At 42.4% G+C, this 26,398-nt stretch overlaps 1 protein-coding gene across 2 annotated transcripts; it reads left to right on the top strand.

Moving 5' to 3' along the window:
* The first annotated feature begins 2,018 nt into the window (after window positions 1–2,018).
* On the top strand, window positions 2,019–26,398 carry LOC128512369 (integrin alpha-X-like). 2 transcript variants are annotated; one of them, XM_053485616.1, is made up of 30 exons: window positions 2,019–2,448; window positions 2,792–2,912; window positions 3,826–3,920; window positions 5,539–5,594; window positions 7,664–7,778; window positions 7,904–8,037; window positions 8,154–8,299; window positions 8,384–8,537; window positions 9,247–9,379; window positions 9,476–9,549; window positions 12,438–12,564; window positions 12,657–12,805; window positions 12,955–13,086; window positions 14,357–14,557; window positions 14,673–14,803; window positions 14,902–15,062; window positions 17,971–18,122; window positions 19,364–19,492; window positions 19,627–19,700; window positions 20,472–20,604; window positions 20,726–20,836; window positions 20,941–21,020; window positions 21,827–21,913; window positions 22,012–22,072; window positions 22,166–22,261; window positions 23,283–23,351; window positions 23,459–23,566; window positions 23,694–23,786; window positions 25,212–25,322; window positions 25,521–26,398. In XM_053485616.1, the coding sequence occupies exons 1-30, from the start codon at window positions 2,379–2,381 to the stop codon at window positions 25,683–25,685; spliced, it is 3,468 nt and encodes a 1,155-aa protein (XP_053341591.1). In that variant the 5' UTR covers window positions 2,019–2,378; the 3' UTR covers window positions 25,686–26,398. The 2 variants fall into 2 exon arrangements, with proteins under 2 accessions (XP_053341591.1, XP_053341590.1); XM_053485615.1 differs by having other exon boundaries at window positions 2,022–2,448; window positions 25,479–26,398.

Below are 26,398 nucleotides of genomic sequence, written 5' to 3'. Positions count from 1 at the left end.
CATTGGCAGTGTTGCTTAAAGAGCTCTGGCAATCCAGCACACAGAAATGTAAGTCGACTTTTAGCACAAGAAAACATAAAGAAAACTTTAGGTTAACAGTCCAGAGCAACGGAGAGTGTGGAAAAGCAGGTGAAGAGGCGGGTACAGGCAGGTTGGAATGGGTGGAGAAAAGTGTCAGGTGTGTTGTGCGATAAAAGAGTATCAGCGAGAATGAAAGGAAAGGTGTACAGGACAGTGGTGAGACCAGCGATGCTCTACGGCTTAGAGACAGTGGCGCTGAAGAAAAGACAGGAGGCAGAGTTGGAGGTAGCAGAGCTGAAGATGTTGAGGTTCTCCTTGGGAGTGACAAGGATGGATAGGATTAAGAATGAGTTTATCAGAGGGACAACCCATGTTAGATGTTTTGGAGATAAAGTCAGAGAGGCCAGATTGAGGTGGTTTGGACATGTTCAGAGGAGAGATGGTGAGCATATCGGTAGAAGAATGCTGAGGTTGGAACTGCTTGGTAGAAGGAAGACCAAAGAGGAGATTTATGGATGCTGTGGGAGAGGACATGAAGTTGGTGTGAGAGAAGAGGATGCAGAGGATAGGGTTAGAGGGAGGCAGATGATTGCGACCTCTAAAAGGGAACAGCCCATAGACAAAGAAGTTGTTGTAAATGTGTTGTTTGTACAAACAATTATGAAACAACATGCAACATATTTTAATTAATGTTTTTTTTATTACTGTATTTTGAACATTGAGCATTACTCGGTTTCTACAAAGTCAACTGTGGACCAGTATTTTAAAATAATTGCTGTTTTTACTATACACAGATGACTGGATTAGATGACTGAATGAGCCTCATGATGCGAGTCATGAGCAACAGAAGAGATGGAGGAGCACCTTTTCCTTTTTATTCCTTCAAGATTCTCACTTAAATTTCTTCAGGCATAAACACAACTAGGACAAAATGAGGACAAAATCAGCAGAGAGAACAGTCCATTGCTGGGGTGGTTCAGAGGCAGGTCCCTGCTGGCAGGGGGGCACTTGGCTGGCGAGTGTTTGGCAGTGATGGAGTGGCAGCGTGTGCCCACATGGGAAGCGGCTTCTGATGGCCATTCACAGCCATGTTCTTTTACGCCACATTCAGCTGCCCCCGCAGCTGGGTGGCACTACCAGCTGGGAATGTTGGCATTAAGCGATGATTGTAGCAGCCTTTTCCTTTTTGGTTCCTCCTGCCTGCTTTTCCATGCAGTTCTGCTCGCTGACGCAGCCAGTCGGCCCAGTCTAGCCATCCATTAGTGTGGCTTCATGTGTGAGCCATTCTGACTTCCGAATTAGCCCATTTATTTCGACAGGCTACTTAGGTTCTTGGTTAATCCTTTGCGATTTCGAAACCGAACTACCGCAACTTTCTCCTGCCAGGTCTGCCTCTTCATCTTCTGTAGCTGATCATCGTTCATTTAAGGGGTGAATTTGGGAGCATGCCCACCAACAGTGCACTGGGCAAGGTCTACATCACATGATATCCAGTGTACTGCAGAATTATTTAACCTTTGTACTATATGATTTAATTATGTCTGTTTACATGAGTGATTACTAAAATAGAAATAAAAAACTAATTTTATTATTTGCACTATATTAGTACCAAACACGCAATTTTTTTAAATTAATCTAATAATGTGACAAAACCTAGTCCTAGATCATCATGTACCTAATTAGTCTCATCAAAAGGTGTTAAAGATACAGTATCTCTCAAACTAATTAGGCCTCTGCCAAAGCACCTGAACATTTCTAACTAATTTTTTTTTTTCAGCCACAGACGTCTAGCCCCTCTGGCTCAAAGATAAAGTACAGTATTAAAGTTTAAGATCAGACAGGTTTTAAAACTGTGACATCACTACTGTAGACAATAATAAGAAATCGAAAACAAATGATTCATAGTTTTGTTTGTCTTGCTTCCTGAAGCTTGTTTAAAATGAAGTATTTTTGGATATCTCTGTATTTTATAAGATCCCAGATACATCTCTCTCTCTCTCTGTCTCTCTTTCTTTCTCTCGCTCTCTTTCTTTCTCTCTCTTACACACACACTGTTGCACACCAGCGAGGGTCTTTGTAGTTTGTTGCGGTTGATTTACTGCTCTTCTAAACTTTCACAACTTCATTTCTCTATATTTTCCCACACTCATGTGCCCTCTCACTCTCTCTCTAACGCTCTTTCTCTCTCCGTCTCTCTCTCTCTCTCTCTAGCTACACTTTCATACAGCCTCGGTTCTACTGCAGTCATTTGGTTCTTCACACTCACTCTAACCATTTGAGGACCTTTTTAATGTTGGGGTTTGTTTGCGCCGGGTGTAATGCTTGAATCTTCTCACAACTCTCTTTAGCTCTAGAGGATGGAGAAAATGAAACTCTTAAACAACCGTCAACTCACTTTGTGGCGTCTATGCAATGCTTTGCTCCTGAGTAAGTATTCTGCCTTTTACATTGTACAATTTTAAACTAATATCAGTGTTTTGTTTTTTTCAACCTTACTGTAGCTTTCAGCCCTGTGTGTAAATTTGCTGTATAAACTGAATAAAACTCTTGTGTGTAATTACAGGAAGTGGTGCAATCTGCGCTCGCTTGTCTTTTCTGACTTTCAGAACTAAAAATGAAATATAAAATAATATAAATAAAATATAATATAATCAAATATCAAATAATATATACTGGCTTACATTAGGTTATACTATTAATACTGGCTTATTATTATTATTATTATTATTATTATTATTATTATTAAATAATATTCTTACTTTAATTTTAGTTGTAGTTCCTTCTGTTACTGCCAAGTACAGTTACCTCAACACTGAACATCCCAAAATCTTTAATCGTCCAAAGGACGCTGCAGCTTTTGGTTATCATGTTTGTCACTTTGGGTCTGACAGGTGAGCATGTTCCCTTTAATATACACTTCTGCCGACTTCATTTCAGCAATATAATGTTATTTACATGTACAGTATGAAATAGATATTATATAACTTTATTACAGTACCAGTAAAAGTTTGGACACAAATTTGTCTTTTTGTTTGGTGATTTATTTTGCACATTCTATAAATTGCTGAATTATTATTTTATTTTTTTTCAAAACTGTGAAATAACACATATGGCATTAGGTACCAACACTAACAGTCAGTTGTTCTTCTAAGACATAAAGGTCGGCTGTTCTGGAACAGTTTTTGCGAGAACAGTCTTGTCAAGTGCATTTGCAAAACCCATCAAACCCCATGATAGTTCTTCCCTGGAAAGCGAGACCAAAACGTTACCAGCGTCAGAAATCACCAATTAACAACCAGCACCTCAGATTAGAGCCGTTATGAAGCTTTACAGAGCAGAAGGAGCAGATAAACATCTCAATATCAACTGTTCAGGTTGTTAATTGGTGTTCAGAGGAGATTATTGTGTGTTTGGAATAATAAACACCGTCAACACTATTTTACAGTTTAGAAAGAAATAAACTTTAGGAACGACCGTGGAGTTAGAAAGTGACTGGTGCTGTAATTTCCATATTTCTATAAGATATGTGTATACGACATATGTATGTAATGTATTCAGATTTTTTTGTTTAGTTTTTTTCCAGGACATGTAATTTAAAAAACAACATAGGAATTTACCTGATGTTAAAGCAATATTTGAATAGTTTAATACAGGGTCAGTTTGTGCAAGTCAGAATATAAAGGTCAGGACCTCGCTGTGGGTCTGTCACATCTTTACAGTAAAAAGTGATTAAGAATAAAATGAACCTGATTACACCATCACACTCTGGGGTTTTCTGATTTGTCACTCTGTATTTCTTTACAGTGTTTTAGTAACAGATCCTCTGTATAATAATGGGACAGGCAGTGTGCATAAGTGTGTGTATAAGGATGATCAGTGTGAGCAGCTCAACATAGAAGGTAAGAAACTGCAACATCACACTTCCAGACACTGTATTACACTCAGTCTAAGTGGCATAACAAACTGATTGAGATGCGAACTGATCCGCTGTCGTATGTGAACCACAGATTGATTGTAGAAGTTAACCAGTGCGGTATGAAATACTCTTTGACTGACACTGTGTGGTCTTAAAAAAAAAAAAACTCTTATTTGCATGCGCAGAAATTCTCTTTTTACTCAGATTTTCTCTTGTGCACAGATTTGTTTCCACTCTCTCAGAGTCTCTCACGTGTACGCACGCTCTGTTCTCACCAGGGTTGCACATACTTAAAAAAAACAACAACTAAAATTAGCCTGTTTTTTGTTGGTCACCCATAATGAATTTTTCCAACCCAAGATGAATAGATAGGAGCCTATTTACTGGAAAACTGCCGAATGTGGCAACAGTGCTTTCTCAACAATGTACAGCATAAAAAAGTGGCGAAAACCTGCCAGGAGTCCCTTCCTTCTGTGAATAATTTAGAATGAAAGAGCAGCCTGTGTCCACATCATCAACAAAATGATCAGAGCCGTGAATCAAAACCCATGATATGACCCGAATCCGATCCCTGAGGTTTTCCTGGAACCTGTGATACATTCAGTATTCAATAATATCTCAGTATTGGACGCACATTTTGATGCACATGTTCAGTATGAACAATTTTTTGTAAATTCAATATCACTCTCGTTAGACAGGTGGGCACAGCAATATCACACTCGCGCGCGGTTTCTTGCTGTTGTGCTGGACAATATACAGTATCTGTGATGCGGTTGTGGGCACGAGGGCGCAGCCCGGGTACTTAAGATATCACAGCCGTGCTAATATTCAGTACAACAGCATGAACTCGAGTGTGGTATTGCTTTTATACAACAGTTCAACTAACACAATTTATTAACTACAGATTTTGGTTTATTTATGGTTTTTATTTAACCAGTCGAGCCACCGACACAAATCCTTCCACGTCCGGCAGAAATAGTTAATAGCAACTGGTGGAGATGATGATTGACAGTTAGAAAGCGACTAACAGGAGGTGAAAGTAGTTTTAAACTTCACAAATCAGTTGTATTGAAACGTATCCAAATCATTTCTAGTCCGTCAGGAGAACCCGCGGTGTTTTAAGTCATTCTGTAACAGCAGCGTGGCCTTTATCATCGCTTTCCACCAGAACTGTGACTCTGAAAAATACTTCCACTTCTTCTTTTTCACATGATTGTGTGTGTGTGTGTGTGTGTGTGTGTGTGTGTGTGTGTGTGTGTGTGACCTATGCCATTAAATGTGTTTTTTGTAGATTTTTTCATTTTGAAAGTACTTCATTCTGAATGTTTTTGGGTTCTCCCACCAAAGGAGGAAATCACTTTTTTTTCTTGCGAACAATTAAAAACACACACTTATACTACACACACACACACACACACACACACACCCATTCGGTGAAACTGAAAGTTTGCAGCACTATCGTCAATCATTTTAAATGAAAATAATTGAAGGTAACAGCAGGAGGAACGACTCAACCCCAAACCCAAAAAACACCATAAAAACAACAAACAACACTATGATTTACTGTATATAATCTGTTCTCCTGGTCCGTGTCTTTGCAGTGGAGTCAGACGGAGCATTGGGACTTTCCCTGGCTTGCACTGATCACCGTGCTGTGGTGAGTTATAGACCATTGTCTCCCACGAAGCTTGCATTTAAGTGTGTGTGTGTATGATTTTACTTTAGATCAGTCATTTAAAAACTTAATCTGACTTTATTCGAGGCAGATTTCCGCTGTAAGGATCTCAGCCTGAGTGTGCTGTTGCACTCTACAGTCACTCTTCTGACTGAGCCGAGTGTAAAGTGTTAGAGGTCCCTCGATGGATCAAATACAAACTTTAAAACACATTCACAAGACCATAAACACTACACGGAGCAGGATGCAGAACAACGTGCTCCTGACACTACCGGAGCACAAAAGTTTTATTAAGAAAGTCTGCATATTTTTTCCATTTATGAAAAGTAGCAAATATTAATACGTATGAACAGTTTAACACTTTGAGATAAATCTATTTTTGTAGTTCTGAGAAAAAACAAGTTCTTAAATAAAGGAAGTCTTGTAAGGCGATAGCGAGTATTTTGTGAACAGTTTAACAGTTTGCTGTTACAGTTGTTTGGGTTATACATCTGTATACTGTATAGTGTGAATTTTGTGTGATTTTGAAAAAAAGCTATAACTCCACCTTCCACTGTTTTGTTATTAATGGATAAATTAGCCTGCGGGTGTTTGCGGTTATTTAAGTTTGCGGGAACAAATGTGTAAACGTTCTTTTTCTCAGATTCAACATACATTAATTTTAGATCTATAATTCTACACTTGATAACATATACTGGACTTTTCACTTTTTCTGTGTCGAATAGAACTTGTTCAGCTTTTATGCTACACAATCACTCCTAACGCTATACAATCACTCCTAACGCTACGAAATCACTCCTAACGCTACACAATGACTCCTAACGCTAAACAATCACTCTTAATGCTACACAATCACTTCTAATGCTACACAATCATCCCTAACACTAAACAATCACTCTTAATGCTACACAATCACTCTTAAGGCTACACAATCACTTTTAAAGCTACACAATCACTCCTAACGCTATACAATCACTCCTAACGGTATGCAATTACTCTTAATGCTATGAAATCACTCCTAACACTACACAATCACTCCTAATGCTACACAATTACTCCTAACGCTACACAATTACTCCTAACACTACACAATTACTCTTAATGCTACACAATCCCTTTTAACGCTACACAATCACTCCTAACGCTACATAATCACTCCTAACGCTATACAATTACCCCTAATGCTACCAATCACTCCTAAAGCTACACAATCACTCCTAACGCTACGAAATGACTCCTAACGCTACACAATTACTCCTAACGCTAAACAATTACTCTTAATGCTACACAATCACTTGTAATGCTACACAATCATCCCTAACGCTAAACAATCACTCTTAATGCTACACAATCACTTCTAACGCTACACAATCACTCCTAAAGCTACACAATCACTCCTAACGCTACACAATCACTCCTAACGCTACGAAATCACTCTTAATGCTAAACAATCACTCTTAACACTACACAATCACTCTTAACACTACACAATCACTCTTAACCCTACACAATCACTCCTAACGCTACACAATCACTCCTAACGCTACAAAATTACTCTTAATGCTAAACAATCACTCTTAACACTACACAATCACTCTTAACACTACACAATCACTCTTAACGCAACACAATCACTCTTAACACTACACAATCACTCTTAACGCAACACAATCACTCCTAACGCTACACAATCACTCCTAATGCTACACAATCACTCTTAATGCTAAACAATCACTCTTAACACTACACAATCACTCTTAACGCTACACAATCACTCCAAACGCTACATGGTCATTCCAAAACAAACTGTCCAACCAAAATACTGCAAAAGTGAGCAGTTGAGGTTATAGAGTGTGAAGTGATACTCAGTTCTGAGTGAAGTGATACTAAAGGTCCTGAGAAATCCTTTGAACTTTGGAGAGTGTTCTCTCTCTCTGTCTCGCTACTTCATGTAAACAGTAGGTGCTTAGGAAACACACACACACACACACACACACACACACAGCGAGAGTAAATGTTGGTGCTGTAACTCTCTCTCTCTCTTTCTGTAGGTCTGTAGTCCTCATGTCCAGCAAGAGTGTGAAGGATTTCATTATTTGCATGGTGTGTGTGTGGAGCTGAATAACTCTTTCAAACAAACTCACACACACAAACCTGTTTTCCAAGGTATCAGTTTTATTGTATTTTAGAAATTATTTAATTATAAATCACTGATTGTTAGATTCACATGTAGTGTGTATGTTCGTGCGTGTGTGTGTGTGTGTGTGTGTGTGTGTGTGTGTGTGTTTTAGAGTGTCAGAAGATTCCCCCACTCGACGCAGTGATTCTGTTTGACGACTCTCTGAGCATTACGGATGGAGATTTCAAAAAAATGATCAATTTCATCAAAGATGTAATCAGATCCTTCACCAACCCACGAGGACAGGTGTGTGTGTGTGTGTGTGTGTGTTAGGTGCCTGCAGCAAAGTGTTTTAGATTTAAACTTTTTAACTCTTTATACGTGTGTGTGTGTGTGTGTGTGTGTGTGTGTGTGTGTATTAGGTGGCTGTAGCGAAGTTCTCCACCCAGGTCTCTGCAGTGTTTCACTTTGAAAATTTTGCTGCAGACCGAAACGCAGACAAGCTGATGTCATTAGTCACACACAGTAAAGGAAACACATACACACCTTCAGCTATACGCTTCGTACTGTAAGTACACACACATACACACACACACATAAACAATGTCACTCCAACACACACACCTAAACTGGTGTGTTTTGGGATCTTCAGAAACGAGATGTTCCAGGAGAAGGTCGGAATGAGGAACAACTCCCAGAAGCTGCTGGTTGTCGTCACGGACGGGAAATCTAACGATCCAAACGACAACTTCACCTCCGTCATCGCTCTGGCCAATGAGAAAGGGGTGACCCGCTTCGCCATCGGGGTAACACCCTAACCACTGTCCCACCTGCCCCGCCTCCTCCCTCTGTCTCTCTCTGTCTGTCTCTCTCTCTGATGTCCTGTCTCTCACTGTCTGTCTCTCTCTGTCTGTCTCTCTCTCTGATGTCCTGTCTCTCTTTGTCTGTCTCTCTCTGTCTGTCTCTCTCTGTCTCTGTCTCTCTCTGACTGTCTCTCTCTGTCTCTCTCTGACATCCTGTCTCTCTCTGTCTGTCTCTCTCTCTGACGTCCTGTCTCTCTCTGTCTGTCTCTCTCTGTCTGTCTCTCTCTCTGACGTCTTGTCTTTCTCTGTCTGTCTCTCTCTCTGTCTTTGTCTCTCTCTGGGTGTCTCTCTCTGTCTCTCTCTGACGTCCTGTCTCTCTCTGTCTGTCTCTCTCTCTCTCTGACGTTCTGTCTCTCTCTGTCTCTGTCTCTCTCTCTCTGACGTCCTGTCTCTCACTGTCTGTCTCTCACTGTCTGTCTCTCTCTCTGACGTCCTGTCTCTCACTTCCTGTCTCTGTCTGTCTCTCTCTCTGATGTCCTGTCTCTCTCTGTCTGTCTCTCTCTGTCTGTCTCTCTCTCTGACATCCTGTCTCTCTCTGTCTGTCTCTCTCTGTCTGTCTCTTTCTGTCTTTCTCTGTCTGTCTCTCTCTGACGTCCTGTCTCTCTCTGTCTGTCTCTCTCTGTCTCTCTCTGACGTCCTGTCTCTCTCTCAGGTGGGTAATGAGTACACTCGGGAGGAATTGCAACAGATCGCCACAGAACCTCGTTACGTGTTTGAGACGCCAGATTTCAGTTCTCTTTCCTCTATTGTCTCTCAGCTTACTGAGAGGATCTTCAGCATTGAAGGTAAAACACACACACACACACACACACACACACGTATAAATACTGTATAATAAACATTATTCCTGCCTCTGTGTGTGTGTGTGTGTGTGTGTGTAGGTACAAGCATGGGGAACTCCAGTTCTATCCAGCTTGAACTCTCTCAGGGAGGATTCAGTGTTGCACTTTCTGAGGTCAGGAACCAGTTAACACACACACACACACACACACACACACACACACATACACAGTGATAGAGTTAACGATCCAGCAGCGCTGCCTCCACACACTGGCCTCCGACTGACCACTGCTTATTATGGGATATGATCCTGCTGGCACCCTGTGCATGCGTGCGTGTGTCCATTAGTGTGTGTACGTGTGTGTAAGCCTCGTACCCGTGTGTAGGCGCTCACACAGAGCATGCCATACACTTTTCTAATTGGTTGGCTGTAAAAACTCTAAATATGACAATTTAGAATCCAATATTTCCATAAGCCCAGCTGGTGGACGCAGACACGGCTCTCGGCGGGGTGTTGGTTTCGTCCCCCCTGGAGAGCGCCTAGGACGAGTCAAGCAGAGATATTATGAGCTGATAGACAGCAGAGGTCGTGTAAACCACAATGTGTGAGATGCCCGACCTCATTTCACCACATGACAACAGGATGAGGTTAATAAATAAGGACGTTACTAATGACATAAGAATTACTGTTTGTAAGATGTTCCTAGCATCTGTGATTAACTCATACAGTATGTGATTAACTTTAGCGTTAATTAGCCTTTAAGGACCTCTGTAGAGTTAATCTGCGCTGCAAATAGATTGGTATGAATTGAAACCTTTTTTTGCAATGCAAAACACATGAATGCTCGAGTTAACTGATGCGTGTGCAAACATTCCTGCGCAGTTGTGTGACACTCTCACTTTAATGTGCATACCACACTGATCTGATGGCTCACGCTAGAACGTAAGCAGTAATAAAACGACTTATACGTAAACTAACACATACCAGATTCACCACTGCTTCTGCAAACCCGGTTCAAAAAATAAACTCCTTCTTTCCCCCCCCCCCCCCCCCCCCCCACACACACACACACATGCTGTCTCAAAATGCATGTTGCATAACGCGGAACCATGTGAATCCTATCTTACTGATAACAGCACTGATGGCACAGAGCTGCAAAACATTCATCTGATCATTCTGATTCATACACACTCACATCCCATACAAACTTAAATAATTCTTTTGATTGTGTGAAGCTGCTCGGCGAGAATGACAATTGTTAAAAGCGCTATACAAATAGAACTGAACTGAATTGAACTGAAATATGAACATGACAAAACCAGCACACAACAGTTCACAGTATCTGGGTGTACAGACTGTTTGGAATTGGAACTTACTCTCTCAGTGATATCGTTACGTTTTATAGATTGGAGGACCTGAAACTAGTCTCCGAAAAATGTCTGTCTGTCTGTCTGTCTCTCTTTCTCTGTCTGTCTGTCTGTCTGTCTCGCTGTCTGTCTGTCTCTCTTTCTCTGTCTGTCTGTCTGTCTGTCTCGCTGTCTGTCTGTCTGTCTGTCTCTCTTTCTCTGTCTGTCTGTCTGTCTCTCTGTCTGTCTGTCTCTCTTTCTCTGTCTGTCTGTCCTTCTTTCTCTGTCTGTCTGTCTGTCTCTCTTTCTCTGTCTGTCTGTCCTTCTTTCTCTGTCTGTCTGTCTGTCTCTCTTTCTCTGTCTGTCTGTCTCTCTTTCTCTGTCTGTCTGTCTGTCTGTCTCTCTTTCTCTGTCTGTCTGTCTGTCTGTCTCTCTGTCTGTCTCTCTTTCTCTGTCTGTCTGTCTGTTTAGAATTTGTCACAGCATCACACAAATCTCACTAGATAGAATTTAATGTAAGTTTGGCAGTACTTGGGTATTTACCTGAAGTTGAACCTGCACCATACTGTAAATAAAATCACAATGTTGGGTAGAAGGGGAGGTTATGAACAGTTCTGTGCCCGATTAGAGCAGGTCTAGTTTGTTTGTTTTTAATTTAGCTTTTTTTTCTCTCAAAGTGCTATATGCATTACTCAACAGAGATAATCAATGCAATAATTTACCCTGTATAGACATACTGTATATGGAAGACAAAGAAACGTCGGTAATGCAGGTGTGTTGAATCGTGCATTACCGAAAATCCTCAAGAAACTACATTTTCATGACGTACTGTAAGCACAGCGTGGCACACTCCAAAAACAAAAAAGCAGACTATGAAAACTAAACCTTCAAAGATGATCGGACAGATCAGTCAATGTGTGTTTCTTTTTTTTCTGCAGGAAGTTTAAAACCAGTTCGTCTCATATGAACCGAAACCTTGGGGTTAATAAAAAGCAGTAAAGCTTGTGAAGCGCCGCTATGAGATAAAACACACGTTGTTAGAGCAAAAACACCCACAGCAGTCTAAGGCGGGAAAGTGTAAAATACCTCGGCTTAGGGAGAATGCGCTAAAATCCCCCTGGCACTTATTCCCCCCACCCACCCCCACCCCCGATAAATAATCATAATAAAAAATATCTAATAAAAAAAAAAAATTTTACAGCACAAAACTATCTGGATGGAATTTACTGAAACTTTTGTACTTAGTACTTTGATATCTGCCTGATGTTGAAAGTGAAATCTAAAGGTTGAGTAAAAGTGATGTTATGAACAGTTATGAGTTGGATTTAAGAATCTACTTTAAAATAATCCACTAATGCGCTTCTGTCTCAATGTAAACTGAAAGTGGAAGAGACACCTGACAGGCTGCAGGGATGCCTTATTTAAAAAAATGTATTTGTGAATCTAACCATGTCATAAATCCACACAAATGCAGGCATGTTCACACGTGTCACGCGGTTTGTAAATTAATGTGATCACCAAACACATTCGTGACACAATGATGCTTCTCCCCTAAAATCATCCTCTTTTTATCTTTACTGCAGGTGTTTTTTTTTTGTTATTCTTAAATAATTGTTCTTTGTTCTTATGAAAAATGTTTCCATAAATTCAAAAATGTGTTAGTTAAAGGATCTATTCAAACTCTGTCTGTGTGTGTGTGTGTGTGTGTGTGTGCAGGACGTGAGTGTGTTTGGTGCAGTTGGAACCTTCTCATGGTCAGGTGGGTTGGAGGAGAAAATCCCAGGTCTGAACGCTTCCTTCATCAACGCATCCAGTGTGGAGGAGATGAACAACTCCTATCTGGGTAATAAACATTGACGGCTCTGACAGAACATAAATGAAATCATTGATCAATATGAATTTGGTTATTGAATATGAATAAATTAAAACCTGCAGGTTACTCAGTCGCTATGGCAACAGTTTTGGGGGCTCGTGTTTACTTTGCTGGTGCTCCAAGACACAAACACGAGGGAGCCGTGTTTGGATTCACGCAGGACGCACACACACACTACTGGAGTGTCACGCACACTGTCCGGGGAACTCAGGTGTGTGTGTGTGTGTGTGTGTGTGTGCATGTGTGCGTGTGTGGACTTGTGTGCATGCATGCAGCTGTTGATATGTGGTTGCAACAGTTTTCTTTTGAGGTTTAGTGTGATGTCATTTACTGTCTCTCTCTCTTTGTTATTTTCTGTAGTTGGGGTCGTATTTCGGGGCGGAGCTGTGCGTGGTCTACGGTGCTGATGTTGTATTGTTAGCAGTCGGGGCTCCAATGTTTTACACCGCTGGAGTTGGAGGAGAAGTCCACATATGCTCTGTGGAGACAGGAGTAAGAACATAAGAAACACACACACACACACACGTGTATGCTCAAATTGGAGATTTGTTCTGTGTTCAGTAAATTAGGGTTTGAGGGACTTGTTTATAAACAGGTTCATGTCATAAATGTGACTGAAACTCAGTGTTTAAAAGTCTGTTAAAGTCTTACTTCTGTATCAGAGCACCACAGACACCACGAAACAACTGCAGTCAGGCAGCAGGTGCAGTATATATAACACATAGTGTGTCCATGACGAGTTACACTTTGTTTTAATTAGCTTTTATTGGCTTTCTAGAGTAACTTTTTAAACTTTTATTTGCATGAGATTGTTACATTGTAACTGAACTGGAAATAGTGTACATAACAGGGATAAACAATAACAAATAAACAATGCTAAAATAAGTGTATGACTTAATACAAAAACAAAATACAAACACAAAATAAAAAACACCTAATGAAATATGCTTTACGCTCACACACACACACACACACATGATTACAATGTTGATTATACAAGTTGTTGATTATGTGTTGTATTATTATATGTTGATTGACAAGTGATGCACTGAGACAGAGCATGGGAGACGATTACCCACAATCCCACAGCGCAAGAAAAAAAACAACCTTTGGCTCAGTTGTGATCACGTGATTAAGAAGCGCATGCGTGCCACATGATACTGGATGATAACTTGGTACTGGTATATCAAGACTCGCTCGTTTATCAAGTGAAAAATTATTTCAAATGTTTGGTTCCACTGTATCTGTTTCTCAGTACTTGGGTTAAATGCCATGTATCCCCCCCTCAACCACTACCCACCACATATCCACCCCTGCTGGATAAATGTGTGTGTAAGAGACTGCGAGAGTGTGTGTGTGTGTGTGTGTGTGTGTGTGTGTGTGTGTGAGGGAGTTCTTGTGTGCGTGAGGACAGGTTCTCTTGATTTTCCTTCCCGAGCTCCAGCCGTCCATACACACAGCGATCAGCAATAACATTAAGACTAAGTGAGTAACACTGATGATCCGATCACAGCGCCACCTGTCAGGGGGGACGGGATATAAAAACAGGCCAGTCTCCAACTTCTGTTAGATGGGCCAGACTGTGGTGTTTAGACAAGTGGGTCAGAGCGCCACTGAAACAGCAGGTGTGTGTGTGTGTGGTTGTGTGTGTGTGTGGGTTGGAGTACAGGGGTCAGGACCTAAAAACGCTGCTGCAGCTCAAACTGCTGAAGGTCAGGCGTGAGCCAGACTGACCTCCTTTCACATGCAATATGCTTTACAGGCACTAAACTGTTCGGGGGTGCTGAGGGGGGCCGCGGGGAACGCAGGCGGCAGGTTTGGCTCCGCCCTCACAGCTCTACAGGACCTGAATGAAGACAGTATGATGGAGCTGGCAGTGGGAGCGCCTCTTGAAGAAAAGGGCAAAGGGGCTGTTTATGTCTTCACTAGTTACAGGCGTGGGTTCAGATCCAAATATACACAGGTACACTCTGTCTCTGTTACACACACACACACACACACACACACAAACCATAGACATCTGTAAGAGGCTGGTCATGAAGCAACCTGTGTGTGTGTGTGTGTGTGTGTGTGTGTAGAGGGTGAGTGGTGCAGCAGTAAAGCCCACTCTGCAGTATTTCGGATTGTCTCTTCACTCTGTGGGAGATCTGAGCTCAGATGGACTTCCTGATCTGGTGGTTGGATCTGGAGGAGCTGCTACAGTACTCAGGTAATGTGTGTGTGTGTGTGTGTGTGTGTGTGTGTGTGTGTGTGTGTGTGTGTGTGTGTGTTCTTCTGTGCTTCTAAGTCCTTATTGGTCTTTTTCAGGACGCAGCCAGTTATATGTGTGCCTGTGTCAATCACACTGGATCCACCAATCATAGCTCAGAACTTATTTCATTGCTCTGCCCCTCGCGGCCTCAACACCCCTATCGCCACGGCAACTGTGTGTCTTGAACTGAAAGAGGTTTCTATAGGAAACATAAAGAGTGAGTAGATGAAAAATGTGGAGGGACTTCAGGTTACTGGCTAAAATTCTTCTTCTTCTTTGTCTTTCGGCTGTTCCCTTTTAGGGGTCGCCACAGCGAATCATCTGCCTCCATCTTACCCTATCCTCTGCATCCTCTTCTCTCACACCAACTAACTTCATGTCCTCTCTCACTGCATCCATAAATCTCCTCTTAGGTCTTCCTCTAGACCTCCTGCCTGGCAGTTCCAACCTCAGCATCCTTCTACCGATATATTCACAATCTCTCCTCTGAACATGTCCAAACCACCTCAATCTGGCCTCTCTGACTTTATCTCCAAAACATCTAACGTGGGTTGTCCCTCTGATAAACTCATTCTTAATCCTATCCATCCTTGTCACTCCCAAAGAGAACCTCAACATCATCAGCTCTGCTACCTCCAACTCTGCCTCCTGTCTTTTCTTCAGCGCCACTGTCTCTAAGCCGTAGAGCATCGCTGGTCTCACCACTGTCCTGTACACCTTTCCTTTCATTCTCGCTGATACTCTTTTATCGCACAACACACCTGACACTTTTCTCCACCCATTTCAACCTGCCTGTACCCGCCTCTTCACCTCCTTTCCACACTCTCCGTTGCTCTGGACCGTTGACCCCAAGTACTTAAAATCCTGCACCTTCTTTACCTCTGCTCCCTGTAGCCTCACCGATCCTCCTGGGTCCCTCTCATTTACACACATGTATTCTGTCTTGCTGCGGCTAACCTTCATTCCTCTGCTTTCCAGAGCATACCTCCACCTCCTCAAATTTTTCTCCACCTGTTCCCTGCTCTCGCTACAGAGCACAATGTCATCTGCAAACATCATAGTCCATGGGGACTCCTGTCTTACCTCATCTGTCATCCTGTCCATCACCAGAGCAAACAAAAGGGGGCTTAGAGCCGATCCTTGATGCAGACCCACCTCCACCTTAAACTCTTCTGTCACACCTACAGCACATCTTACCACTGTCTTACAGCTCTCATACATGTCCTGCACCACTCTAACATACTTCTCTGCCACTCCAGACTTCCTCATACAATACCACAGCTCCTCTCTTGGCACCCTGTCATACGCTTTCTCTAAATCTAAAAAGACACAATGCAAGTCCCTGTTACCTTCTCTGTACTTCTCCGCCAGCATCCTCAAAGCAAATACTGCATCTTATGTACTCTTTCTAGGCATAAAACCATATTGCTGCTCACAAATGCTCACCTCTACCCTTAACCTAGCTTCCACTACTCTTTCCCACAGCTTCATTGTCTGGCTCATTAGCTTTATACCTCTATAATTGCCACAGCTTTGCACATCTCCCTTGTTCTTAAAAATTGGCACCAATACACTTCTCCTCCATTCCTCTGGAATCCTCTCACTCTCCAAGATCTTGTTAAACAAACTTGTCAAAAACTCTACTGCCACCTCTCCTAAGCACTTCCATACCTCCACAGGTATGTCATCAGGACCAACAGCCTTTCCACTCTTCATCCTCTTCAACGCCCTTCTCACCTCACTTCTACCAATATTTGCTACTTCCTGTTCGACAACAGTCACCTCTTCTACTCTTTGTTCTCTTTCGTTTTCCTCATTCATCAACTCCTTAAAGTACTCCTTCCATCTTCCCATCACCCTCCTGGCATCTGTCAGTACATTTCCATCTCTATCTTTAATCACTCTAACCTGCTGCACATCCTTCCCATCTCTATCTCTCTGCCTTGCCAACCTGTACAGATCCCCCTCTCCCTCCTTACTGTCTAGCCTAGCATACAAGTCCTCATATGCTCTTTGTTTGGCCTTTGCCACCTCTACCTTCACCTTACTCTGCATCTCCCTGTACTCCTGTCTACTCTCTTCAGTCCTCTCAGTGTCCCACTTCTTCTTAGCTAGCCTCTTTCCCTGTATACAGTCCTGGACTTCCTCATTCCACCACCAAGTCTCCTTGTCCACTTTCCCCTTACCTGATGATACACCAAGTACCCTCCTACCTGTCTCCCTGATCACATTGGCTGTAGTTGTCCAGTCAACTAAAAGCACCTCCTGACCACCCATAGCCTGTCTCAACTCCTCCCTAAAGACTTCACAACATTCTTCCTTTCTCAGCTTCCACCACTTTGTCCTCTGCTCTGCCTTTGTCCTCTTCGCCTTCCTCACCACCAGGGTTATTTTACACACGACCATTCTGTGTTGTCTGGCTACACTCTCCCCTACCAACACTTTGCAGTCACTGATCTCTTTCAGGTTACAACGTCGACACAAGATGTAGTCGACCTGAGTGCTTCTGCCTCCACTCTTATATGTCACCCTATGTTCCTGCCTCTTCTGGAAGAAAGTATTTACTACTGCCATTTCCATCCTCTTTGCAAAGTCCACCACCATCTGTCCTTCTACATTTCTGTCCTGAAAACCAAACCTGCCCATCACATTTTCATCACCTCTGTTCCCTTCCCCAACATGTCCATTGAAGTCTGCACCAATCACCACTCTTTCACCTCTGGGGATGCTCTGCATCACTTCATCTAACTCACTCCAGAATTTCTCCTTCTCTTTTAACTCACATCCTACCTGTGGGGCATAACCACTAACAACATTGAACATTATCCCTTCAATTTCCAGCTTCAGACTCATCACCCTATCTGATACTCTCTTCACCTCTAGAACATTCCTTACAAACTCCTCTTTTAGGATAACTCCTACTCCATTTCTTTTCCTATCCACACCATGGTAAAACAATTTGAACCCTGATCCCAAGCTTCTAGCCTTGCTACCTTTCCACCTGGTCTCCTGTACACACAGTATATCCACCTATCCACCTAAAATTATTACTATTATTACTTTTATTACATCTATTACTACATCTACATCATTGTGTGTGTGTGTGTGTGTGTGTGTGTGTTCAGGTCCTCTTCATGCTGATGTATCAGTGTTTCTGGAGTTAGATTCAGGCTCTGTTTCTCCTCGTCTTGTCTTCTACCCGGGGTCCAGCACTTCACACTGGAACACGACTGTCAATAAGACGTCAGTGTGTCACAGCGTCAACATCGCCATCCAGGTGATCACTCTCACGCATCACTCTCTCACACACATCACTCTCACACACATCACTCTCTCACACACACATCACTCTCACACACATCACTCTCTCACACACATCACTCTCTCACACACACCACTCCCACACACACAACTCTCTCACACACATCACTCTCTCACACACACAACTCTCTCACACACACAACTCTCTCACACACATCACTCTCTCACACACACATCACTCTCACACACACAACTCTTTCACACACACATCACTCTCACACACACAACTCTCTCACACACATCACTCTCTCACACACATCACTCTCACACACATCACTCTTTCACACACACATCACTTTCACACACACATCACTTTCACACACACATCACTCTCTCACACACATCACTCTCTCACACACATCACTCTCACACACACAACTCTTTCACACACACATCACTCTCACACACACAACTCTCTCACACACATCACTCTCTCACACACACATCACTCTCTCACACACATCACTCTCACACACACAACTCTCTCACACACATCACTCTTTCACACACACATCACTTTCACACACACATCACTCTCACACACATCACTCTCACACACATCACTCTCTCACACACACATCACTCTTACACACATCACTCTTACACACATCACTCTCACACACATCACTCTTTCACACACATATCACTTTTACACACACATCACTTTCACACACACATCACTCTCACACACATCACTCTCTCACACACACATCACTCTTACACACATCACTCTCACACACATCACTCTCTCACACACACATCACTCTCTCACACACACATCACTCTCACACACACACATCACTTTCTCTCTCACACACATCACTCTTACACATCACTCTCTCACACACACATCAATCTCACACACATCACTCTCTCTCACATCACTCTCACACACATCACTTTCTTACACACATCACTCTCATGCATCACTCTCTCACACACATCACTCTCTCACACACATCACTCTCTCACACACATCACTTATGCATCACTCTCTCACACACACATTACTCTCTCACACATCACTCTCTAACCTGTAGCACACAGTCAGGTCTGTTTAACTAGAACCTAAAGTGCGTCATGTCAACTTAATTAAATAAAAGAATAAAAGAATAAATAAATAAATAAATAAATAAATATGTGTGTTTGTGTGTATCATGACATACATTAAAAAGTGTGTGTGTTGTTGTTGTGTAGAATTGTATATCAGACTACCAGGGTGTTCCTCTGTCAGGGAGACTCACAGTTAGAGGACATGAAGTGGAATCAGGACTGAGACCCATCGTGCATCCCGACTGTCCCAACACACACACCATTACACACACGGTCAGTGCCACCTCGTGTCTGTGTGTGTGTGTGTGTGCATGTGTGTGTCTAAGTGTTTACTTCAACAGAATGAATGTGTGTGCCTAATCTAGACCTCTGTGTGTGTGTGTGTGTGTGTGTGTGTGAGTTTGTAGGTGTTACTGGAGAAGGTGTGTGGTGAAGATCATGTATGCGTGTCAGACCTCAGTGTGTCTCTCAACGTCAGCAGGTTTGTGTCTCACACAGTGTTTTATACTCTCTGTCTCTCTATCTGTCTCTCTCTCTGTCTCCATGTCTCTGTCTCTCTCTTTGGGTGGTGTGTGTAGTCTGAAAGCTGGACGCAGGAAAACACTTTCCTCCTTTGGTTTCTGGGGCTTGGGGGCATCTGTAGTCTGTGTAAAGAATAGTTTTGTTCAGGTGTGTGAGAGACGGAAGTTCCTGAGGAGGTTTTTCTTTCTGTCTCAGGTGTGTGTTTTTGTCTCAAGGATTTGGTTGTTTTTATGTTAGGGATGAGAGAAGTGGAGACAGAGAATGTTCTTGATGTAAATGCTTGCTATTTCAGCTCTCCCAGTCAACATGGTTTCCTCTGCGTCCTGCACCAGGTTTCTCCAGGCTCAAGCCCAATGTGCTGCACTTATATCTGATTTCCCATTGAGGGAAGAAGACAGGCGATAGTCGTATTGAGCGCACCTTCATCCTGTCCCTCTTCATCCTGAAACCGAGTTCCTGATTTATCTCACAACGAGTCATTTACGTAACGTGTTTCTAACTTTAGACGCGTGGCTTTCAGGTTTAGGTGTGGCTTCGCCCCTTTAGATGTTTATATTTGGGCCAAAGTATACAGCAAAGAGGAAGAGTGTCCTGGTCTTAATGAATCTGATTTCTAAAACAGGAACTTTTTTCTTTTGTTATTACAATGTAAGACTTTCTACATGATATCTGAGCAATAAAGAAAGTTTCAATTTCTCTCTCTCTCTCTCTCTCTCTCTCTCTCTCTCAGTAACATGGTGGTTAAGATAGAAGGTTTCAGAGTAAATGTGTCTGTGGTGGTGATTAATGGAGGAGAAGATGCCTCAGGCACGGAGCTAGCCTTTCTTCATCCCTCTCTCCTGTTGTTCACTCGCGTCACTCAGGTCTGAGACACTTTAACTTTAACACTCACATCCACAGACGCTTTATTGTTTAGGATGCATCATGGCCTTATATTCTTTTTAAGAAAGGTGTGTGTGTGTGTGTGTGTGTGTGTGTGTGCAGGTGGAGTCAATTGGCCATGTGGAGTGCTCATCCCAGGAAGTAGGCGTAGCGATGAACCTTACACACACAACGTGCAGACTGAGATCGGCTATCTTTAGACAAAGAGCCAAGGTTACACACACACACATACACACACACATACACACACACACACACTTTATCTGATGTTTCACTCACACACCGTTACGTCTGCTGTGTGTTCACCTCCTATGTAGATGGTGCTCATCATGTCCTTCCAGCTGTCTGAGGCAGCAGCTCTTGGGGACCGAGTGGACGTGAATGTGACAGTTAAAAGGTCAGTTAGAAATGGGTTAATCAGCACGACGCACACGCCTCTGTCCTATCATTAGTTACAGGAAGTGTGTACAGTAAGTGTAAGTCCAGAAAGTCAGACATGATGTCTCTCACTTCAGATAGAGGCGTCTGTAAGAGAGATGATTGTGCAGTGTGTAAACTGTTTGCCTGGTAAACAGGACATCCTCTTTTTGCACACTTAAGTCAGCTTGCAGTGATCACATCATCGAGTGTTACCTGCTGACTCAGCCCGTCTCCTCTTCGCTCGCGGCTAATGCAGATAATTCATACAAATATGACCTTTATTTACTCTGTCACTGTCTCCTGCCATGTCTTTAAATGAGCTGTGTATGATCACTGCTGTCTGACCAGACTTTAGTTTCAATTCTGTGTTTTATAGCGTGGAGAAGACACTGTAAATGAGACAGCGTGGACAAGACAGCGTGGATAAGAAACTGTAATATAGACAGCGTAGATAAGACTGTGTGGACAAGACAGCGTGGACAAGACACTGTAAATTAGACAATGTGGACAAGACACTGTAAATTAGACAGTGTGGATTAGACAGCATGGACAAGACAGTGTGGACAAGATACTGTAAATTAGACAGTGTGGATAAGACTGCATGGACAAGACACTGTAAATTGGACAGTGTGGACAAGACAGCGTGGACAAGACACTGTACATTAGACAGCGTGGACTAACTACTAATTATTAGTGTGTTTTGTAAAGTATTTCTTGCTATAACAAAATTGATTACTACTACTGTGAGTTTTTCTGCAGCCTAACTGTGTGTTTGTATTCCAGTAAGAATGAGAATCCAGGAACTCTTCATGACAACCATGCGAGTGTATCCTTACCCGTTAAACGCCTCGTCCACTTCCTGCTGAGAGAGTAAGATACAACACTAGCGCTAAAATTAGCATCTTGTAACATGTTAACACCAAATACTATGATTTATTTGGTGTGTGTGTGTGTGTGTGTGTGTTTAGTGGTGACTCTCCACAGTATATCCTTTACAATAACTCTGCTTTGCTCCGACACACATATAAGGTATGTATGACATCATAAATAATTTATCTGCAGATGTACACATGAAACTATCACCAGGTCACTCTCTCTCTCTCTCTCTCTCTCCCCCATCAGCTGACCCGTGCAGGCGATCTCTCTCCTCCAGTCAGTGTGGTGTTTGTGTTGAAGACACCTTCTGGTTTAACATGGGATGTTTCCTCTCCTGGAATTGTGAGTTAATTTGTTTAAAACTTATGCACTGATTGGGAAATTGGTTTATGGATCGAGAATGTGACAATACTGATAGTAAGGGAGACTGCGAGATGAAACCTGAATATGGGAGATGGTGGTTGATTACACTCAGTGATAAAGACTGAAAGTTTAAGACGGAGAGACAGATGGAAGTCCTGAGTGATAAAAACATCTTGATTTGTTCAGATATTCAAACAATCAAATTACTGCCATATGTGTTTGACCATTTACAGAAATCTCATCCAGTCGAGTTAACATGGAAAATAGGTCTGTTTAGAGTTGTTAGTCAATCACCAAGAAGCAATAACTTCAGTGAGAGGATGTAGAGGGGCAACAATATCAGCAGAACCACATAGAGGGGCACCAACTTCTGACAGAGGTTCTACAGAGACATGACACCATCGGTGGGAGGATGTAATGGACATAGAGGGGGAAAAACATCAGTAGGAAAATTTAAAGCGGGCGACAACATCAGCGAAAGGACACAAAAAAGGCTGGGAGAGAATGTTCATGAGCAACATCAACAGCCGGGTGACGAGAACATCAACAGCCGGGTGACGAGAACATCAACAGCTGGGTGACGAGAACATCAACAGCCGGGTGACGAGAACATCAACAGCCGGGTGATGAGAACATCAACAGCCGGGTGACGAGAACATCAACAGCCGGGTGACGAGAACATCAACAGCATCAGTTAACTGCAGCTTCACAGGCGTACGGGCCAAACTCATATGGAAAATCTGTGCACCAGGAAATAAAATTAAAAAGTTACCAAATAAGGAGCTGTGAAGTTGCCCCAGATAGTCACGCTGCAGTTGATTTAAGCGAGTGTGTGTAGGAGGAGGGTGAGGGGGTGAGGGGTGTTGGGGCGTGGCCGTGGTGTTTGTGGAAACAGAAGCAGCTTCTAACTGTTGCAAGTCGTATTGCTCAAGTTTCTCTAACACTTCCTCTTTTTGTGTGTGTGTGTGTGTGTGTGTGTGTGTGTGTGTGTGTGTGTCAGAATGCCACTAGAACAAAGTGTGAAAACCCAGAATTGCTGAAACCAGACAAAACTTCACAATACCGTCAGGTGAGGAGAGTTCATGACCATGATGCGTGTATGCTTTATTAGTGTCTTGTGTCTGTGTGTGTGTGTGTGTGTGTGTGTGTTTTTATCATTCTCGTTCCTCCAATCAGAAATGCCAAGACTCCAGCTGTCATCTGATTAGCTGCTCTGTTAGCTTCTTACCCAGAGACCAGCCCATCACATTTGACTTTAGAGGAAAAATACAAAAACAAACACAGGTTTGCTGCACCCCCCTACACACTGTACACACTCTCACACAGCACACACACACACACACCGTCAGCACAAATTTACACATGTTAGAATGATGGTTTTGTGTGTTAAGTGTGTATAATTTGTCTTCAGGTGCACAATGTTAATGTGGAGAGCTGGGGTTTGGTCTCCTTTGATCATAATCAATACACACAGTACCTTAATGAGGACGATTTACAGCTCACGGTGAGAACACACACACACACACACACACACAAATACACATCTTAAAGCAATACACACAGTAATCATTAGTACACTCAGTATCAGTTGTGTATGTACCTAATTACATTTTTTAACAACAATACGTTTTCTACAACAATACTGTAGATTTCCAAACTATAAAATAACACATATGGAATTAGGTAATTACGTAACAACAAGATAAACAACAGTTAGTTGTTATTTTAAGACACAGTGGTCAGCCTTTCTGTAATAGGTCTTGCAAGAACAGTATTGTCAAGTGCATTTGCAAATCCGTCAAGCACCATAATGAAACCGGCTCTCATGAAGGCCATCCCAGGAGGGCGAGACCAAAACCTACCTCTGCTGCAGATCAGAAGTTCATTTAGAGTTATCAGCCTGAAAAATGACCAATTAACAACCAGCACCTCAGATTAGAGGCGTTATGAAGTCTTTACAGAGCAGAAGTAGCAGAAACATCTCACCATTAACTGTTCAAATGAGATTAATTCCTTTACAATGTAGAGAGAAATAAAAATCAGGAACGATCATGGAGTTAGAAAGTTCAATTAAATTCAATTTTATTTTATTTTTATAGCGCTTTTAAAAATGGTCATTGTCTCAAAGCAGAAAGTGTTCTAAAACTTTCGAACAGTATAAAAGTAATTAATTGTGTAGAGTATATATAACACAGTGTAATGCAGAATTGCGCTAGCATTGCAGTAGATATGACATAACATATCTGGAAGACTAAATGCCTAATAACGCTACATGCGAACTTGATAATGCTGTTGGAGGCGTAGGCAGGTACACAGTCATACAGTAGGTGAAAAGGGAGTATACTGTGGGAGAGGGGACAATACCCATCCCTGAGGAACCCCAGTGCTGAGGGTGAGACTGGAGGAGGTGAGCTTATTCAGGCCAACAGATTGTGGACTGGTCTGTTTATAAGGAAGTCTAAGGTCAAGTTGCAGAGTGGTGTGCTAATGGCAAACTGTTTCAGCTGAGACAAAATCTAGAAACAACATCCTGGCACAGCTGTCAGCGTTGGTGAGTCAGGGCAGAATGGAGCAGTGTGGAAATGGCGTCCTCGTCGATCTATTAGGGCGGTAGACAAACTGGTATGGGTCCAGACAGGCTTTGAGGTGGGTGTGTCCAGTCTTTTAAAGCACTTTTACGATGACGGGGGTTAGTGCGACGGGTCGAAAGTCACTGAGTGCTGTTGTAGCGGAGTTCTTTTTAACATTAGTACATTGAGTATTCAGTAGTGTAGTCAGTATTAAGTAGTGTATCTAATAACGGTGAGTGTAGTTTGTTGTCCATTAGTGCTCACCGTGTGCTCATACAAATATATACATAATAACCTTAACCTTATACATCTGTCTGTCTGTCTGTCTGTCTGACTGTCTGTCTGTCTCTCCGGTACAGATCGTAACATTGGTAGACTCACCTTCTCTCGCCCAGATTGCACTGATTGTCTCTCTGTCCGTGCTGTTTGGTGTTTTAGTGATGATTTTTATCTTCGTCATGCTGTATAGGGTAAGTGTTCAGGGCACGCTCGTCACTATCTTTAGTGCTCAATACATTGCAGTGTTTATTGTCTTTATTCTAATGTAATGTTTCAGCTTTTCAGCTGTTGATTAACTGATTGATGTATTGATTGATATGTTGATGCGATATGATATTGTATTGTAGGTTGGGTTCTTTAAATCTAAATCTTTTGAACATGCCGCTCAGGATGCAGGAGAACCAACAGCACCCCCTGGAGGAGAGAATGACTCCAACACACCAGCTGAAAACACTGATGGACAAACAGCAGGCAGCGACACACACACAGCAAACCCCAATACGTCCAATAACTGTAATGTTGCTCACGTTGTTGAGGAAACAACAGTTCTGTAGCGGGAGGGAGTGTGTAAGGTTAGGGTTAGTTTGACGATTCTTCGAAGCGGACAGTACCCGTTCTAGTGCCTACACACCCCTTGCATGTCACAGGAGTTCGGCTGGGAGTTATTGCCACATCCCCCGTACAGTCCTGATCTCCATCCACACCATTTACACATTTTGGGGCCATTGAAGGAGTTACTGGGCGGCGTACTGAGAACCCAAACTTTTTTACCTTGATGGTATCCAAGCACAATCAAAAGTCCCGCTTTGACTTGAACGACCGCCCATATTATGTATAGTTATTGTTATATTAGAAAATATACATTTTATATACAAAAAAAGAAGATAAATGAATAAAAATTTGCACTTTCCTCTTGTTTCTCCACACAGGTCTACATTAAATTGAAAACATTACATAAATAACAAGATATATACTCTGCCTGGACAAAAAGGTTTTAGCTTTAGCCTTTAGCTGTGATTACACACACACACACACACACTAATGAATATTAATGAGTCTATTGCTCACTTCGTAGCCTTGTGGTGTCTAGTTTATATGTGAAAATCATTCCTCATGCCGTTCTTTCACACTCCATGCTGTAGGTTAGGAACTGATAAACTGCATCCGGGCGGGGCGAGGAGCATCACACCCTCACACCTGGATCAGTGTGTTTACAGAGCAATCATTCATTTCCCTTAATAAATGTAATAAAGCTGTTGTATGTGGT

This window comes from Clarias gariepinus, chromosome 24 (assembly GCF_024256425.1).
Source record: "Clarias gariepinus isolate MV-2021 ecotype Netherlands chromosome 24, CGAR_prim_01v2, whole genome shotgun sequence".
Taxonomy (NCBI): Eukaryota; Metazoa; Chordata; class Actinopteri; order Siluriformes; family Clariidae; genus Clarias; species Clarias gariepinus.
The sequence above is the reverse complement of the archived record's forward strand: the minus strand, read 5'-3'. Positions and strand labels throughout refer to the sequence as shown.